We start from the raw sequence: 20,000 nt of genomic DNA on the forward strand, positions 1-20,000 counted from the left end.
TAGGGCACAGATACGCAGGCAGGGAAAACACCCATATGTCATAAAATTATTAATTGTTTAAAATGTGTGTGAAGAATGGAGTGGGACCGAATGGCACCCTTCACTGCTCTGGGCCTCCTTTTGGAAATTACAGGACCCAGCTGGTGTTTTGAATGCGTGATGACGGTCTTCTCGAGCAGCGAGGTGACATCAAACAGTTTCAGAATCACGGCATAAGCAAGAGTGGAAGGAACGGCAAGCAGGCTAGGGAGCTGATCTCAGCATCCTGTGTGAGATGATACTTGCTCTTATGTGCCATGCATGTGGCTACGATAAGCAAGCCAACTGACTGATGTACCAAGGATGAAACACAGACTGCGTGTCGGAGAAGAGACTGATACAAACAGCTTCAATGCCAATGGCTTTCAGACTGCGCTTTGCATCTGTCATTTGGCACCAGCATGATGGGTGAGCAGTAAATCCTATCGTCCAAGTAATGTAAGAACAGGGCCGGGGTTTTGTAGTAGAGTTTTTGCCCACGTGTACGAGGCTTTGAGTATGATTCTCATTGTTGAACAAATGTAAAGTGACCAGACAGACTGCTTTCTTTCCTTAAAAGCACCACCTACTTTACTACATTTTCTTCTATTTGTTGTGTTTGCTTGGTTTTGAGTCAGGATCTCATTATTTGGTCTTGGCTACCCTCGAACTCTCAGAGATCCACCTGCCTTCACCTGCCAAGTGCTAGGATTAAAGCCGTGCTTTCAAAACCAGGAGGAAGATGCTAAGAGATGACTGGAGACAGTTGGCTTGGCGTGGACATGTTGGTGGGGGGAAATGAGGCTACCCATGGGCTTCACCTTCAGATCATAACTGCCTTTACTTGGTCCTACAAGCCTGAAATGGCCTTGGGTAGTCATTACACAGACTGGGCTGTGTGAGATGGCTCAGCAGGTAGGAGCACTGACTGCTCTTCCGAAGGTCATGAGTTCGGATCCCAGCAACCACATGGTGGCTCGCAACCACCCATGATGAAATCTGATACCGTCTTCTGTGTACTCATTTATAATAATAAATAAATCTTTAAAAAATTAAAAAAAAAATAAGCTGGGCGGTGGTGGCGCGTGCCTTTAATCCCAGCACTTGGGAGGCAGAGGCAGGAGGATTTCTGAGTTCGAGGCCAGCCTGGTCTACAGAGTGAGTTCCAGGACAGCCAGAGCTACACAGAGAAACCCTGTCTCGAAAAACCAAAAAAAAAAAAAAAAAAAAAAAAAAAAAAAAAAAACCATGTAACTTCAGAATTTAACTAGTAGTATATGCTTCCAAAGACAGGACTGGCTGTGGAGGAGATATCAAATGACCCATGTTTCTGGGTTCTCTTAAGATGAAATTCCACCAAACAATTTAGATCAGAATCAAGTAAAATTGCCTAATTGAAGTCAAACCCATCAGTTCCAATTAGGAATGCATAGCCCAAGCTAAGAAATCCAATAGGAGAACTTTAAGAACTAATTACAAAGATAACGAGAACCAAAACCCAACCAGAACAGTGAAGCAACACAGAAATGAATAGAGTCAAGGCAGGACATCCCAGAGTCCTAGACTCCCAGAGTGTTCAACAGTGGTCCAGATGCACGGCCTCGAGTTTAACTGTGGGTGAGATCTGATACAACTCACCCCAGGGACCTGGGTTTTCCTTCTACTGTTTTAATAAGTATTCAAAGAAAACAAAAACCAAACAACCTCCTCCCTCCCACAGTTCCAAAAGCCCATCATTGCTGATTATAATGGTGCCAGTGTTTGCTTAGAAATTCAAAAGTTAAATTCTAAATTGCTCAGTGCCAAAGGACAAACACAATGACTTTTTCCTCGGTTGTTTATGTGCTTATGGCCTGTGCCGTTGTTCAAACAGAGATGTCAGCTGGAAATCTCTGGAGTCACTATGAAATTTTTTTTTTTTTTTTGAGACAGGGTTTTTCTGTGTAGCCCTGGCTGTCCTGGAACTCACTCTGTAGACCAGGCTGGCCTCGAACTCAGAAATTCGCCTTCCTCTGCCTCCCAAGTGCTGGGATTAAAGGCGTGCGCCACCACCGCCCGGCGAAATTTTTAAAAAAAATAAGTGTCTGTCAAAATTTGATTTTAAACTCTGATATTTTGTTATTTAGTAGATTTGCTACAATTATTCCTATTTCTTTTTTCTATTGGTCTGTCTCTATTGCTAATACACTTCTTAAACCCTTTCCAATCTTCAGGTGAAATATAAAACAAGTTTTTTCGTTATACTCCTGGAAAGAAAACACAATAATTTGTAATTTTTTTGTAATAATGTCTGATAACATTAAGGACGAGCAATTTTAATTGGAAAAGAGCTGAAATGGGGAGCAGAAGTAGGAATTTGCGTTTCTGGACCCAAGGGATGACACCTAAAGCACACGCATCTTTACTGGGAGCCGCAGGTAGAGACTCTGAAAGGGCGTGGGATGAGGGACTGGGGAGGGGGTCGCCACGGATGCGGATGCGGGTGGAGCTGGTGGCCCACGAGTTTCCCTGGAGGCCCTGGGCAGCGTCGTACTGCCAAGTCCCGCTAGGGGGAGCCGCGACCTCGCCTGCCTGCCGCGCGCTCCTTGCGGCGGTGGCGAGCTGTCGAGGCTGGCTCAGGTGTGGCCCGAAGGACGCGCCAGTCCCATCGCCCCGGGCTGCAGGAGCTCCTTCCCGACCGCTGGGCGCTAGAGGAAGGCCGGGTGTCGGGTTGTCAAAGCCTTCTCCGCCCTGCACTGCTCCTAGGCGTGAATGAGTGAGGGGTGGGAGGGGCGCGCGGGCGAGCTGGAGAAAAGAGGCGCTGGCGGACTGAATACCTCCTTTAAATTACTGCTGACACCTCGGTTCCAGGCCCCTAAAATCTCAATCAACAATCCATTAGAACTCAACAGGAGTAAAACTAAATCCTCGTTTAAGTGTATTTATCCGATCTCCTTTCTCTCTTTCAAATGCTAAATCCATTTCAGCATATGCCCCTTCTTTCTCTCGCCTTTTTCTCAAGACTGGCAGCCCATACCTCTCTTGTAAATATGAGAGATGCTAATCATATGACATATCACGTCTCCGTCGGAGCCGGAATAAAGCCTTCACATTTGGGATCATTGCCTCCAGACAACAGCTTCATCAGCCGGAAAGTTGGTTTTTTTTCTCCTTTCCTTCAACTCTCAATCCCCTCTTTGTCTGGAGGAAAATGCAGCCGACTCGAGCCACCCAGGCCATATGGTTCACTCTGTATTTTCTTAGTTGAATTCCGAATTGTTTCTGTGACTTGCGAAGTTTTTTTGGAAGTGCATATAAAGAGGTAGGAGAGCTACTTGTGCGGGGAGCGCTGCCCGGCGCGCCGCGGCCGCCCCCTCCCGGCCGGGAGAGCCAGCTCCGCCCAGGCCCGCACCAACAGAAGCATTATCTCAATATTGGGACCAACTGCGGAGCCGGGCGGCAGCGTGCTTCGCTCCAGGTGCAGACTTGGCGCCTCACTCTCTTGACTTGGCACATAGAACGTGCTGGAGTAACACTAAAGAGAATGAAAGAATGAACAATCAGCTTTGTGTGTGTGTGTGTGTGTGTGTGTGTGTGTGTGTGTGTGTATAAAAATCTCTTTCGCTATCTGAAAATTGGTTATCCTCCCTCCCCTTGCCACGAGATATTGCTGTTCATGTCTGCATTGTCTTCATAAACAAAGTCGTTTGTTTGAACGTAAGTTCTATGCAGCGATGGAATGGTGCCCATGTTGTAGACCCCAGCGATTCCCTGGGCTGACCTAGTCCTTGGCATGCCTCGGGCGCTCTTCAGTGCGTCCTTGAATGTAGGAAGTGGGGACGAGGCAATGAATAAATTAAATCCTCATCTTCTTTCACCAGAGTGTAGTTTAAGAAACCTTGTCTGCTCAAACCCAAATTTACTTACTCCAGCCTCACTAAGTAACAGATATCGGCAAGAAAGAACACTATTTCTACCAAAGTTTTAGGTTTTTGTTTTTCTTGGTGGGAAAATGGTGGGGCCTCGGGAGGGGGGGATCAGTTTTCAAGATCTTCATCCATTTCTCTGAGTATGTTTTGTGTTTCCCAGGTTGGGGACAGTTCCCGAAGGCAGCAGGCTGCCAAATTTCCTTTCTCTCTATCTCCTAACACAAACCCAAAGGGCCCTTTCACCAAATCATTGCATTCTACAGAGGTGGTCAAGCTAGCACCGCTTTTCATGAAACGGAGAAAGAAAAGGGTCCTTGAAGTTTAGAAGATGCCCAAGGAAAGTCCTTGAATGACATCAAAAGAATGAGTTTCCATAGCTGTTGAAGCGCGAGGGCAGTGTATCCGCACAAAGGGGGACGGGGCACCAGGACGGGCCCACTGCTCTGTCCCAGGACAATTGGGTCACTGAAATAGGGAATTAATTACCATTGGAGAGTGGGCAGCCCATTCAGCACTGGCTGAGTTTTATTAAACGCCAATATAAATAACAAAACAACTCTTGTGGCTGCACTATTCCTACACGCCAAAGGAAGGATTATGCCGGGGATTAACATCTTAAAGTCTATGAGACTTTCTGACTCAGGGCTCGGGGCTGGTAATCGCGTTTGTCTCCTGGTTCAGCGATTAGTGCTCTTTCTTGCACTTTCTCTGGATAGCCAATGTCCCTTTTTGCAGGCACACAGACTCGAGGAGGCGTTCTCTCCCTGGAAGGTCCCAACCTTCACATTCAGGCTGTTCTTTTCCCTCTACCTGAGTAAAACAAGCATGGAGCTAGTCCGGACTGACAGCATCTCCCTCAGCCAAAGAGCGGGGGTGGGGGATATTGGAGGGTCGGGCTAGGGGTAAAGGCTGAGAGGCTCTGCTTTCCCCAGGGCCTGCTGGGGGAAAGGGAACGGAGGACCTAGACTGTGGCCTGCCCGCACTTACCAGACCTGATGAGGCAAACCGGGTCACCCATGTGAACTCGGGGGCACCCGGAGCACGCTGTGAGGTTTGGGACACTGGTCTCAGGCCTGGGAGAAAGTCTTCTCTGACCTCGGTTGTCCCTAGCAGAAAGAGGGACTGGCACTGGGATGAACCACGTAGTGGGGTCCCCTCCAGGACTGGGTGTAAGCCACACCCTCCCCTCGCCGGATGTTAAGTAGGGAGCGAGGGTGAGGATCCCCCAAGGACGAGCGATAGTGGGGGACCAGGATGCAGAGAGTTTGAGTTTAAACTACTCACAGTGGCTTCGTGGCTCCGTAAGAGGAGGCTATCCGAACCCTCCCCTACCTCCACCGGCAGTAACTAACCTTAAAGTCGCAGGATTATTTTACCGAGAAACCTAACTGTTCCCACGCTTGCGTCTCCAGCTCTGGAAAGTGCAGTCTCTCACCCGCAGGGGAGCCTAAGACGCCCTACAGACAAAAGACACCCAGGATTTGCTAACTTAACTTTCTCGCCATCTCTCCTCCTTTCGGACAGCTCACTCACTCGGAGGGTTAGGATTCAGGCTCCACACCCTAGCTTGGCAGTTTGTTTCTGCAGAGTGTAGACACGCGCCCTCCTGGCGTCGTCGCGGGATAGCCACGAGTACTCGGGAGGAAGGGCTCCCTTCTTCACGCCCCGGTAGTCATCAGTCGAAAGTCTGGACCATTTGTCCTCTCTCGCCACTTGTGAGGTCGAAGTGCTGACCTCCCCACAGAGACACCTACCCTAAACTTTAGGGCTTTGGGCCATCACAAAGTTCAAGCTTCTTAGAAGGAACAAAGGTTTTTCTAAAGGTCTCCACCCCTTCACCCCTCCCCTTACTTCAACTTTTTCTCTAGCTACACGCTCTAGGCCTCCTTTCTTTCTAAGGCTTGGGGATGATTTTAAATCACTGGGGCTCCCGTTTCTTGATAACAGCCCGCTTTGAGCTTTTGTTCTCTTAAAGTAGGATTGCACACTGAAAGAGGGACTGAAGATGAACAGTTTGACCCTTTAGGGACAGTTCACGCTATGGACAGGCGCGGCCCTGGGTCGCAGCCATTCTCGCCCGGGCTATTCACCGCGCTCCCCAACCCCCTTCACAGAGCATTTCAGCCGGGTTTCATCTACACAAACTTTCAGACCACACAAGTGCCTCTTGAATTTATTTAAGTTAAAAGAGTGCTGGAAAGGTCTAGTTGAGGATGTTTGGCGTCGGTCAAGTCTTCGCAAAAGCTGAGTACAAACTGAAATTGCCTTTTTTTTTGTTTTCCCAGTAAAACTGAGCACAATTTTGCACAGTTCTGCTATCCAACGAACTGGGCGTGACCGGTTAGTTGGCGCTGGGTTGCACAGTATTGTTAGCCTGTCTTTGGACTTCTTTCTTTCTTCTTTCTTGAATAATATTTTTAGAGTAAGAAACATATATAGAACTGTTCTAGTATTAAGAGATGGCAGAGGGCTGGAGGTTGTAACACGGGTCTTTAATCCCAGAGTCCAGCAGCCAGAGGCAGGTGGATCTCTGAGAGTTTGAGGCTGGCCTGGTCTATGAAGCGAATTCCAGACCAGTGAGAGTTATGTAGGGAGTCCCTGTTTGAAAAAAAGTTAGAAAGAGAGGATTAGACAGAGACAGAGACACAAAGAAAGCAACTATTGCTTCACACAGTAGCCTAACACATACCCATTGCCATTGCATAAAGCAAACAGGCAAAAAGTGAGAGTTTATGAGCCCATGACATCTTGATATTTAAATAATTTAGAGACCAACAATACCAGTATCTAAAGATGGAGTTTCTTGACAGATTTGAGACGCACTGTGTGCTCTCCAAAACAAAACAAAATCCGTACAAAGACACTTGTGGTTAATCTTAACACTATTTCACCATTTGTCAGCATCTGCTCAGACAATTCTGCGTACATTATTTTCACAAACCACAGACAAGGTGTGGATTCATCTTTTAAAAAATCTATTTGTTCTAGTTTACACATGTGAGTGTTCTGCCTGCATGTATGCACATCTGCTACACATGTGCTGGTAAACATGGAGGTCAGAAGTGAAGGGAAAAGGCCAGAAGAAGGTGTCAGAATCCCTGGAACTGAAGTTTGGGATGCTTGTGGGCCACCATGTGGTATTGGGACTTGAACCCAGGTCCTCCGAAAGAGCAACAAGTACTGTAAAGTGCTGAGCCATCTCTCCATACTTTTAGGTGTGGATTTGTCAAAGGAAGTCATATGTATGCTCCGGGAATCATAACACCATAACATGCCATGGGGGGTACGGAATGGAAAAAGTGGGGACTGAGACACCTCCGTACTGCTAACAAGCCATGAAAGGGTTGGCTTGTGTGTGTTTCACTGGCACGAAGTGTTAGACTCAGCTTGATATCATTGTTAGTTGAGGCTACACAGGCTCATAAGGTTCCCTTTAAAGTTTTAACTGAATTATGATTATGTTCTTCTGCCAATATTTTGCCATTAAGTCACCCAACACTGCCTGGCTAAGTTAAAAAAAAAAATCGAAGCAACTTGCTCAAAGAGATATATTTGTACTGATACCCAAATAAGCTTGCCTTTGTTTTCGATTGCATTAATTTAGCGGCTTGTCTTCCCTTGCAGGCAGCCCCCGTGGAGAGGTGGAGCTATCCAGAGGCTGACACAGCAGGTTCCTCTCATCATTCTGGTATTTGTTTTTAATGGTCTTTGATCATTTCATCAGATCCTACTGTTCCCATCCTTTATTCTATTCAAGTTTATGAACAAACACAAAGTCTCTATCCACTCCCACATGTTCCTTCCATCCCCATCCTTCCAGCCAAGGCCAAACAGACCCTTAGTGGGGTTTCTTTTAGGAGGAATTTGAAGAGTGGTTAAGTGTTTCGTCTCAATGAGAACTACTTGTGGTCACATGCACCTGCAACCATGTGGGCTATCCTACAACTCTCACTCTAAATCCATATTTTTTTTTTTTTTTTTTTTTGCCTTCCAGAATATCCTGCTTCTTGCGAGCTTCTAGAAAGAGCTTGAGACTCATAAGAAGAGTCCCCGGAGGGCCAGACTCCGTGTGTTGAGAGCATAGGAGTATGTCTTCCACGCCTTCCCATCATTTCAGTCCCATCTACAAGGGAAATCAAAGTGTTCTGAGAGGATCTAGTGGGAACTAGATGAAATAATGCTTTTCAGTTTAGGAAATTTGCTTTTTAAAGGGGAAGAAACGAAGGCAGGTGTCAAAAAGCAAACTGAAAATCATTTCAACTTGACAGAAAACACCGAAGGTTGGGGTGCTGGAAAGTTCCAGACTATTTCCCTGGATGCTGAGTTTGCTTTTCTTCACTCCATGCTCTCCCATCCCTGGAGGCGGAGGGGAGAGACAGCGGGGCTGTACTAAAAGCAGACCGTGCCAACACGAACAGAGCTCTGGCTTAACTCTTCTCTGAGATTCAGCTCATTTTCAGTCCCTACAAACTAAGGAGCTAGAGACCTGCGGATAATCTCTTTCTCTGGCTCTGGTGGACTGCTAAAGTCCCTCCCAAGACTCTCCTTTTATCCTGGGGGTGGGGAGAAGGATCCTAAGGGACGGAGTCCCGTGACCAGTCCCAGATGACACTCAGCCCAAGACTCACTTATGGGACTCTGGTTCTGCGCCCAGTGGGAAGGGCGCTAAGGGGGAGTGACTGACGAGCAATTGAGAACAAGTTTCCTCTCAAGTCCAGCAGGGAGCCACAGCTCGTTTTTTTGTTTGTTTGTTTGTTTGTTTGTTTGTTTTTGGTGTTTTCCCCTCATTGAAATGGCAGGACCGGCCCCATGTCTCAACAACGCCCCCCAGAGCGGAGCAGAGGTCATACAAGTGTCAGAGTGATCCACTGACTCCTAGGAGCAGCAGCCCTCCTGACTTTGCCACACACACAGGAAGCCACCCTCTATTACCATCTGGCTCTAACCTGTTGTTGATACCCACCCCTTTCCGCACCAGAAGCACCCCCAAATTATGTCAACGCGTGAAGCCTCACTGTGTCTCAGGGAAAATGGGTGTGTCAAGTGAGTGCGTTTACTTATTTATTTTTTAATGCCCATCAATTGCTCTCCGACCGATTTCCCCTTCTAGGGGACGTCTAAGTGAACTCCTAAAGTTCCCCAGCCAGTCCATACACGAGTTTCTCTAGAAGCCAAGCACACCCCCTCACAAGTGCCTACTGCCTGGCACACGTACGTACGTACCGCTTGCCTTTCCTAATCAGACTAAGGCCTTTTAAAAACCGTTTTCTATTTGATACATCCCCAAAGAAGCTTTGCCAAGAGATGGCCGGGGCAGCACCACCCGGCTGCCTTCTCAGGGATTCTGACTCTCACTAATTCCGAGGCTCTGGTCGCCGGTGAGGCGGGTCTGACGCGTATGCGCGCGCCCGAGCAGGGGCAGCCCCTGCTGCCTGGAGGACCCGAGCGGGAGCAGTAGTCGGGGTGCCCCCTCCCCCCGCCATGGGCCCCCAGCGCTCGGGCCCCTAATGAGCTGCTGAAAGGGAGCGGGCTCCGGTGCGCGTGGCTCGCAGGCCTCCCGGAGTCCCGGGAACACTGATTGGCCAGCTGCGCCTCGCGACCTCCTTTCATTAATAAATTAGCGGCACGCTCCAGCCGAGCGCGAGCCACCAATCACAATAGACAGCGGCGGCGACAACAGCCGCAGCTTGAGCCACTGCCGCCGCCGCGGCTTCGGTAGCTTGGGCTGCAGCCTGGAGCGCCAACAGGAGCTTTTAGAACCATTTTATGCTGATTAGATAAAGGGAGGGGGGACGGAGGGGCGGGGGTGATGGAGGAGGAGGATGGATGGACGGGCCAGGGGAGGGGGAGAGGGACTAAAGAAAGGGAAAGAAATGAATGATGATAATACGATGAAAAGAATAAGCTGGGGAGGGAGAGCGGGGGACCAGGGGGTGCAGGACAGGCGGAGGAGGAGAGGGCGGGGGAGGGTAGGTGAGGAGGGGGCCCCGGGGCAGATCTGATTGTTTTCTTGGTGGTATATAAGGGGTTTTAAGGAGAGTCGTGTGCCAGACACGCAGCCACTGAACCACAAGCAGCTCGGTTTTTAACTGGAGTGCCTGGGAGTCGCGTGCCAGCAGCCGCACGGCCAGGGACTGACTGACAGACAGCCACGCACGAGCACGACAACACACGAGACCCGGGCGGGCTGCCGCGGTCGCCGGGGCTCTTGGCAAAGTCGCGCAGCAGAGAGGAAGCCCTCCCCACCCCCCGCGGAGGTGCGCCTGGGGTGCGCCAAGCCCGCGGCGCGGACCTCGGCGTGCCCTGTTCCGGGCTGCGGGGACATTCCCGGACACACACCGGAGCAGCAGCTGCGCCGCGACACATCTGGAGCCGAGAAGGTGAGTGTGTACGCCGTGTCCCCACGCGGTCCCACGCCGCTCCGGCTAACTCCGTCGCTCTAGACGCAGTGATTGCTGTGACTCGCAGAAGGTGGCTCGAGAGCCAGGGGCGCTCCTCCCCAAGCTCCATTCTCGCCATCTTCCCCGATGCGCGCTGGGGAGTTTGGGGTGGGACGCGCCCGCGACCCTTCGCCCTGTCCGTTCTCGGAGTAAATTTGACCTGCCTCTTCTTTTGCAGGATGTTTGTCAAATCCGAGGCTCTGGAGCTGAAGGAGGAAGAGGAGGTACTGATGCTGCTGGGCTCGGCTTCCCCGGCCTCGGCGACCCTGACCCCGATGTCCTCCAGCGCGGACGAGGAGGAGGACGAGGAGCTGCGCCGGCCAGGCGCCGCACGTGGGCAGCGTGGGGCGGAAGCCGGGCAGGGGGTGCAGGGCAGTCCGGCGTCGGGTGCCGGGGGTTGCCGGCCAGGGCGTCTGCTGGGCCTGGTGCACGAGTGCAAGCGTCGCCCGTCGCGCGCACGGGCCGTCTCCCGTGGCGCCAAGACCGCGGAGACGGTGCAGCGCATCAAGAAGACCCGCAGGCTCAAGGCCAACAACCGCGAGCGCAACCGCATGCACAACCTAAACGCGGCGCTGGACGCCCTGCGCGAGGTGCTGCCCACCTTCCCCGAGGACGCCAAGCTCACGAAGATCGAGACGCTCCGCTTCGCCCACAATTACATCTGGGCGCTCACCGAGACCCTGCGCCTGGCGGACCACTGCGCGGGCGGCGGCGGCGGCGGCCTCCAGGGGGCGCTCTTCTCCGAGGCGGTGCTGCTGAGCCCCGGAGCCGCGCTCGGCACCAGCGGGGACAGCCCTTCGCCATCCTCCTCCTGGAGCTGCACCAACAGCCCCGCGTCCTCCTCCAACTCCACGTCCCCGTACAGCTGCACTTTATCGCCCGCTAGTCCCGGCTCAGACGTGGACTACTGGCAGCCCCCACCTCCGGAGAAGCATCGTTACGCACCTCACCTGCCCCTCGCCAGGGACTGTATCTAGAGCTACGGGTCTCCCTCTCTCATCTTCTACTTGGGCTCTCTTCCCATCTTTCTCCCGTCCCCCACACTACCTCCCCCCTCCAGGCCCCGGACTCCACTTCAGAGAGCAGAGGTGGCTCTTGCAATCCCCTCGGCTGCTGGTGCATTCGGGTGTGGAGACCCGCTCTGATTTATTGAAGATGTGAGGATTTATGGTCAAAGAGGATTATGGCGTGTGCGAGTGGGGGCTGGGAAGTGTGGGGGGGGATTTCGTCAGACTGTTAAGACACTGAGAAAAAGTACCATAACTAACGAGTGTGCAGAGCGGACTGACGCTCCGCCCCTCTCTCTCCGAGCTGCTGGAGGAGAAAGAACTCCGGCAGGCAGTTCGTGTGAATCTCTCGGAGGGAATGCAACTGGTCCCTGTGATCCTTTTCACCTTCGTTTCTACATAGAGATGTTAATGTCAGTCGAAAGGAATGTATCTTAGCATCTGAATGAATTTACCGGTAATAATATTATCCACACATTTGCAATGGCTGGCATCTGCTCTATTCCCATTGCTGTCTGCAGGCTGTGGGAATTTCACCTGTCAACCCAAACTTTCCCTCTCTGATGTGCACTTTGTTTTTTTCCCCAGATTCGTCACAATGCCTATTGTCCCGCCCTTCTCTTTGCTTTTTCCCCCTCCATTTTGCCATCTGTCTCTTATGATTTATAAGGGGAAAAACTTGTTTTGTTAGAAGGCCAGGTTAGAAGTCATTGTATAATTTGTAGGCTTTTGTAAGGGTTGAATGCAAGCGTGGAAATTTAGGCTGAATTCTCTATCAAAAGAAAAAATGTGAAGGAAAAAGGGAAAATCAGGAGGGAGGGTTGCTTCATGCATTATTTATCTCGACCTTTTAGGGGGGAAGGAACTCCCCCATCCTTTCAGGAGATTAAAAATAAATCAACAGCCTGAAAACCTAAGCGGACGAGGGGCATTACCAGGAGCAGCCACACACGTGTTTCCTTCTATTTATTTTGAAGAAAAATTTCATGGGAAAAGTATGTATTTTTTTGTATATTCTACAGAGTTTATTCTAGTATGTATTTACATCCCGAAGGATAAGAAAATTGTTTCGTGATTAAGCTATAAATAAAGTATCTAATTTTCATAAGTTTGTATTGAGGTTTGGCTTTGCCCCCCCCCCTTTTTTTTCTTTTCTGATGTGGCTTTTAACGCAGAATGAGTTATATTTTACTAAAGTTCTCCCATATTGAATTGAGTATATTTGTATTTTGGGTCATGTCTAGTGTGGACTTTCACTAAGAAATTACAAAATATGGGCTCATATTTGAAACACCAATACTGAAATTGGAGTATGAAATTCATTACAAACCCACATTGTACTTTTAAGAAATCACTTCTTAAAGGCAGGCAGATCTCCACGAGTTCAGGCCTAGCCTACATGGTAAATTCTAGGCAAGCCAGGGCTACACATTAAGACCTTGTCTCTAAATAAACAAATTAACAACATACTGAGTTGAAGAGCACTTGCTCAGAATGTCAAAGCTCTGGAAGTTTAGATAAATAAATACATGCCTGGGCAAAGAAGAAGAGCGAAAGTGGAGGTCTTAAATAATAATTGTGTTACAACAGGCTCCAGTGTTCAGAAAAGGCTTGATTTTAATGATGGTTGGTTGGATAGGCTGTAATGATGCATGCCTTTAATCTCAGCACTTGGGAGGCAGAGGCAGGTGAATCTCTATGAGTTGGAGGCTAGCCTGGGCTATCCAGTGAATTCCTGGACACAACCAGGGTTATGTAGAGAGACAAATGCTGCATATCTGTTAAGAAAGAAAGAAAGGAGGAAAGAAAGAAAGAAAGGGAGGAAGGAAGAAAGAAAGAAAGAAAGAAAGGGAGGAAAAAAGAAATAAAGGAAGAAAGGGAGGAAGAAAGAAAGGGTAAAGACATTTCTTGGTAGTGTGTGCACGTCTGTTTCTTGGTAGTGTGTGCACGTCTGTTTCTTGGCAGTGTGTGCACGTCTGTTTCTTGGCAGTGTGTGCACGTCTGTTTCTTCCAGTTAACTTCCTTTGGCTTTACCTTTCTTTTTTTGTTGTTTTGGTTTTTTTGAGAGAATTTCTGTTCTGACTGTTCTAAAACTCAATTTGTAGACCAGGCTGGCCCCAAACTCACAGAGATCCACCTGCTTCTGCCTCCTGAATGTTGGGATTAAAGACCTGTGCCTCACCACCATGCCTAGTTGGCCTTTATGACCATTTTAAACTGAAGGAATTGTATATCGATCCCTAAGGATCCCCTCTGCCAGCTCCAACTTGTGTAATAGAACTTTTTTTTTCTTTTTAGTTTATTATGGGTGGTTGGTTTCATATTAGGCACTTTAACAAGCTAGTTGGCTTCAAAGGGCAAAGTTCTAGAGAAAAGGAGACATTCAGAGTTAGTGCAAATTCAAAGAATACACAGAAAGAAATAGCTCTGCTTCCCAATCTTTGTTAAAGTTATTCAAAGAGGAGGCAAAATGGCTGCGACTTATACCTCATTCTCCAAACACTTCGATGATTGAAAAATGACCAAGAAAAAATTGACCACATTCAAGAATTAAGCCCTAGGTGAACAGATGCAAAAAAGAAAACCATGCAATTAAAAAAAAGTTAGTGAGTTGGTCAATGCATTTTCTTCCTATAAATGCCATGTCTGTTTTTGCCTTGAGCTAAATACTCTGTTCCTTTGCATAGAGAAATTACTGCTTCTTTTGAGGTCTCTATCTGAAACTCTCCACACTCATAGGGATTTTTCTGAGTTTTAATACCTTTAAATTTTTTAAAAATATTTATTTTATACATAGGGTGTTGTGCTTACATGTGTATCTGTGCTCCACATGGTGTGTGCAGTGCTAGAAGAGAGAGTTGCCACCATGTAGTTGCAGGAAATTGAATCGACATCATCTTGGAGAGCAACCAGTGCTCTTAAAAGCTATCTTTCCAACTCCAGTGTTTAATATCTCAATAACTACATTTTCTTCAATTAGAGGAAGGTTCAACCCAAAGACTTTGCTTAGCTTTCATACCGGACAAACGAGTCCTGTTCGACTCCCCCCCCCCCCCCCGAAACAAATGTATCAGTCTGTTGATGATGGTAATAGCCATAAGCTTCCTTTGAAAACTGCCTGAAGAAATAACAGTTGTCCTGGTGTCCTGAATGGTATAGCCAGGTGTCCTGAAGGCCTAGGTTCAGCCACTAAGGTTTGGAGTAATGGCAACATCAGATTGATGATTTCAACCCACCTCTACAGCTTCTCCAGGGCCAGAGGTTTGCCCACTGAAGGTGCATGCTTGAGGGTTGTGCACACATAAGCACCATGTTCTACATGCTAGACATTTTTGCTTAGCACCCTGGAAGGGACCCTCCTCTAGCTCCCCTTTCCCATGTAATTACAGATTATTATTATACACCGAATTTGGTGGTGTTGTTTCTGTGGTGTCTAATCATCTTCAATAGTGGAAAATGCTGCCTCGGCCATCATGATGGCTCAGTACAAAATATGCTTGCTGAATAGCAGGACCTGCATTTGATCCCTAGCACCCAAATTTTAAAAAGCCAAGCATGGCAGTCCTGCTGTATTCTCAGCATGGGAGAGGCAGAGAATAGCAGATTCCAGGGCTTTACTGGCCCATCAGCAAAGTCCAATCTGTGAGCTCAGGTTCAGTTCTATTTTTAATACACACACACACACACACACACACACACACACACACAGAGGAGGGGTGGGGGAGCTCTGTAGATCAAGGTGGCCTTAAACTCACAGAGATCCCCCTGTCTCTGCCTCCTAAATGCTGGGATTAAAGGTGTGTGCCTCCATTGCCAGGCTTTGAGATTATAATTTAATTGCAACATCTTTCCTTTCCTTTACCTCCCACCAAACCTTCCCATGTACCCTCCCTGTTCTCCAAATTCATGGTCTCTTTAAAAAAACTAATTGTCATTGTACACATATGTGTATATTTAGTACACACATATTCTAAATATAACCTGTTCACTCTGTATGATGCTTCCTGTATGTATGTATGTATGTATGTACGTATGTATGTATGTATGTTTCCAGCGCTGACAATTTGGCACCGCACAACCGATTGGTGTGCTTTCTACACCCATAAAGTGTCACTAACATGATTGCCTAAATGCGAGCTGAACAAATATGCTACCGATGAACATACCAAACTGAACGGGAGAACAGCAAACGAGGGCTCAACCCTACACGCAGTCGCAGCCTCGGCTTGAAACAAAACAAAAGTAAATGAGAAGTGATGAGGGAGTCTTGATGTTCACTTCTGTCACAGACACACACACACACACACACACACACACACACACACACACACGCGCGCGCGCGCGCACTGCTGTTCTTTCTGCCTCACTTAGTTCAGGGAGTTCACAAACCACTGTCACTCCCAAAGCGAGTGGGCAGAGGCCCAGTCCTCCCAATCTTTGTAAGAATGAACACAGGCACAGGATTGAAGCTGTTGCTTCTTCTGCAGTTGGCACGAAAGAGGCTCGCTCAGTAAGGTCGTGGTGAGCTCACTGTCATGGTCTCACTGATGTGGGAGCACGCTAATCTACCTCAGCGGGCTCTATTGAAGTCAGACTTCAAACAACGCTCGGAATACGCTCTTCAGTGGACACTGCACCGCTGCTGCTAGATCTTTCTAGCAAAGGGGCTTAGCTTCAGTTGGTCCAGTCGTCGCCGGACAGGAGGGGGCTCGACATTGCATGCATTATTTGTTCTAAAGTTTAAAACTACCTGAGGCTGAGAAGGGTTAGATAGAACAGGACCTGGCCCATAGATGAGCCTGATTTCAGAGGAGCTCGGCCAGAGCTTCTGGGGGGGTTCCAGGCTCTGGAGGGCTAGGGTCGTAGGTGGCCTTGGCCGCTAGAGCTTGGTCGGCGGGATAGCTCGGAGGCCTTCACGCCCACGCCGGTCTCTGTAGCGCCACCGGGCGGTCGTGGTCGCAGGTGCTGGGGCTGCGGAAGGGCCTGGCTGGCAGACTGGGCTAAGAGCTGGGGCGCCCCTCAGTCCCGAGCATCTCCCGCGTCTCACAGCCGTAGGCGGGTGGTGACTTCTGGGCACCGACACCTGGAACCCGTTAAAAGCTCCTTCTCACGCTGGTCCAGGGCCTCCCCCCAACCCGCCTAGGGCTCCCAGGCAAGCTTTGAATGTATTAATTAAATAAAGCAGGCTGCCCTTGAATCGGGCCAGTGGTGGGAGCTCCCAGGAGCGTGAAAGTCCTGGCCTGCGAATCAGCAAAAGAAATGTGTGAAAAGAGAATTAGTGAAATTAGGTTAGGCCAATAAAACGTGAGGGCTGCAGTTCCCCTCCCTTCCCGCTCCCCAAGCCTGGGGCTAGAAGGGCTATCTGGTCTGAGCTATTGTTTCCAGCCCTGGCAGGGGGTTCATTGTGTGATAAATAATTCCCCCTCCGTTTTCTTTTATTCTTACTAAAAATGGGTATTTGCATAATCAGCGCTTTGATGTGGCCAGAAATCAGAGGTTTGGTGTCCCCCAAGTCCGCTATTGGGAATGAAGCAACGAAGCTAGATCCAGATCTTTCTTTACTTCGCTGAGAGTGTGTGGGGTAGACTGTCACTAACAGCAACGTTAAGCCTCTGTCTCCCTTTTAAAAGGATCTACTTTAATGATTAAACTTCAGGAATGTCCAAAGTGTGTGCCTGTGTGTGAGAGATGAGCGTTCTCACCCCTTTCTGGAGGCTTCTCCCGTTGGAGTTCATTGTCCTCGGGAGTTTGTTTTCCAAGGCTCTTGAAGTGGGGGGTGGGGTACGCCTGGATTCAGGGCGCTCCACGTGGCTTGGAGAGGGTCCCCACAGGGGTCCCTAGAGACCAGAAGAAGCAAGGTCTACGGTAGTGGGTAGTGAATCTTTCTACATTCTCCTCTCCCCCGCGTTTTGTTTTCCCAGTTTGGTTTGTCCAGCCAAGATGGACACGGCTGATTTAATGGGGGATCCCGATCAGAGTAGAGAGACAGACACAGTCCTGGCGTGCAGTCTGAAGGGGCGGGAGGAGTTGGGGAAGAAGCTTGGGGGCAGTTTTAGAGGGGTGCCCTTCCCGGGACAGGAGAGGCCCAGTCATCCAGAAAGCAGTGCCTCAAACCGGTGTGTCAAGCTACTGTCATTCCCACTGCAAGGTGGCGTGAGTTGGGAGGCCGGGTGGGTGGGAAAGTTTCCTGATGGTGCATGCGCTATAATAAATGACTTTTCCTGCTCCCGGTATCAAGGTCCTGGGGTGAGGAGGTGGGGGCCGGTCTGCCTGCTATGTCTAACTTTCGTGCTTTTCCAGATGCTCAGAGAGAGAAGGAGAATAACGGCTTGGATCACTGACAGGGCGTTCCTAGGAATTATCACCGTCTCTCACCAAGAGCAAAAGATTCCGGGAAGCAGTCGGGCCCTAGGATCATCCTCGCCAGGGGTGTATTCTGCTCTCAGCCCTCTCCTCACCGTCATCATTCTTCAGGTGACCCACCAGCTTTGGATCTCAAAGCTTCAACCGTGGCCCGTTCACCTACGCTCTATTTACTTTCTGATTGTTTTTTATTTTACGTTTCAAGGATGTAACTGTATAAATGTTTGGTTTTCTTTGTATTCACTTTCAAAAGTGGCACAGGCTTTTAATCCCAGCACGGGGGGGAGGGGGAGAGACAGAGGCAGGTGGATCTCTGAGTTCGAGGCCAGCCTGGTCTAACAGAGTTCCAGGACAGCCACAGATGCACAGAGAAACGAACACAAAAAGAAAGGAAGGAAGACAGAAAGAGAACAAAGTCCATACACATGAGCAGAGAGGAAGACGGGGTTCCTCTGTCCTTATGGATGGGACCCTTATCTTCAAGGTCTGACAGGGTATTGGGGCTGCTGGTACATGGCGGACTCATCACACAGTACACCGATCTCCAGAAATGAAGACCTAAGAGTTAAAGCTATTTCTAAAAACACCCCTGGAAGGGAAGCTGTTTCCACTCTAGGTGGCATTTGAAAGAGGAATCTGATGATTCAATCCCCCAGTAGTCCACAGCTCCCCTCCCTTTCTAAGGAAGAAGCGAACACCTCCCATGTGTCGCTCCCTCTTGCAACCTTGCACACCGTTTCCATTTCAGTCTCCTTTGCTCCCTACCTGTAAGCAGGCCTGGAGACCTTAAACAGGAAAGAGCTCCGAATCTCTCTCGATTGTGTTTGATGTAGAAACAAATGAAAGAGTGAAACCCATAGAACATGGAAACAGGAGTCCTAAAAGTGAGAGGCCAGGAGCTGGTTTCCATGGCAGCAGCTTGCAGTAAATCTTAATTCCATGTGACAAAGAGGTCATCTTCCTTTTCAAACGTGTTTATGATCCTTTTGTGTATTGTATTTTGGCATAAAAGCTTGTGCTCCCTCACAGGGCTCTGCAGGCATCTCTGTGACTCTCAAGGGGGTTTATTGCCTCCTTGGTATAAGAATAGCAGAAAGAAGACAAACCAGTGCCACTGGGACAAAGGAGGGACCCTATAGCTCTGCCATTATTTTCTCCCTGTGATACATAAGTCTCACTATGCATTGAAGCAATTAAAAAATGGAGAACTATTCTTGTGTTTTCCATAACCTATTTATTGCATTTACTGAAACACCCATGCAAACAAATACAAAAAGATGAAATGGAAGGATAACAACTCATTTACTTCTTGCTTTATTTTACTAATAATCATTTTGAAAAAATAAATCAAATGCGGTAAAGCTTTAAACATGCCTAGGAAGCTTTGTAGCCGATGGCTAAGCACCAAGTTGAGAAGAATCCTGCATTAATTCATTTGTGCTTAACCTATGCCAAAGTACCTAGACCATGTCCACAAATGTGTTTTTTAAGTCAAATCAACTTAAATTAGTCCTATTTTTTTGTACTCTCAACATTATAATGTTACTAGCTTGGCGACAGATAAGAAAGAAACATTGTCCTGGTGAAACTGTAATGCGCCTATAAGATCCTCCCCTTCAAAAACCAGTTTCTCTTGATTTAGGAGGGGGTGACTTTAGACTATGTTTGTGTAACAATGGACACATGCACAGGCATGGATTTCCAGTGGAGCCCTTGACAGAATCTGCAATGGAGCATCATCATTTTCAATAGATTGTGGAATGCTTCACCAGACAGGCATCTTCAGCTACCAGAAAACTGACTTAGATTATTCTGTACAAAAATAATTTGAAAAGGATGTTTGGTGCTGGTTGACTGCATTCTTGGGTCCTTTAGACTCTTCATACTCCTCAGCACTATGGAGGAAGTCTTTTCTAGATGCCCAAGATATAATGTATTTTTCAGGAGACAATTGTTTTGTGCTACAGCAAGAGCAGCTGGGCTGCCCATGGCTCCTGGTAGTGGTGTCTCTGGGTCTGCACAGTCCTCAGGGTTTTGTGGATATTGCCTAACTCTCAAGCATTAAGACAGCAATGACTACAGACCTGGAAAAGCAGGCTGGTGCAAAACTGCTAGTTATAGTTTTTTAGGTACATGTCAGTTTTTTTTTTAATCTTTCCAAATAGATATCATAATACGTTTCTTCTTTCAACAGTGTCGTCTCTTCCTCCTCCTCCTCCTCCTCTTCCTCCTCCTCCTCCTCTTCCTCCTCCTCCTCCTCCTCC

The 20,000-nt window shown here is 48.5% G+C and overlaps 1 protein-coding gene, 1 long non-coding RNA gene and 1 pseudogene across 2 annotated transcripts; 1 reads left to right on the top strand and 2 right to left on the bottom strand.

Annotated features, from left to right (window-relative positions):
- Positions 1–4,926: 4,926 nt before the first annotated feature.
- LOC116094312 lies at positions 4,927–5,500 on the bottom strand. Its single transcript, XR_004120041.1, has 3 exons — positions 5,460–5,500; positions 5,279–5,383; positions 4,927–5,032 (listed from the first exon to the last, which is right to left on the bottom strand). It is a non-coding gene; the product is annotated as an uncharacterized LOC116094312 (long non-coding RNA).
- A 4,401-nt stretch (positions 5,501–9,901) lies between these two features.
- Neurog2 (neurogenin 2) lies at positions 9,902–12,481 on the top strand. Its single transcript, XM_031376169.1, has 2 exons — positions 9,902–10,306; positions 10,545–12,481. Exon 2 carries the CDS (start codon positions 10,546–10,548, stop codon positions 11,341–11,343), a length of 798 nt encoding a protein of 265 aa, XP_031232029.1. The 5' UTR covers positions 9,902–10,306; position 10,545; the 3' UTR covers positions 11,344–12,481.
- Positions 12,482–16,252: 3,771 nt separating this feature from the next.
- Positions 16,253–20,000, bottom strand: part of LOC116093295 — a 16,039-nt pseudogene continuing 12,291 nt past the window's right edge.

The sequence above is a fragment of the Mastomys coucha genome, unplaced genomic scaffold (assembly GCF_008632895.1).
Source record: "Mastomys coucha isolate ucsf_1 unplaced genomic scaffold, UCSF_Mcou_1 pScaffold16, whole genome shotgun sequence".
NCBI classification, from domain to species: Eukaryota; Metazoa; Chordata; class Mammalia; order Rodentia; family Muridae; genus Mastomys; species Mastomys coucha.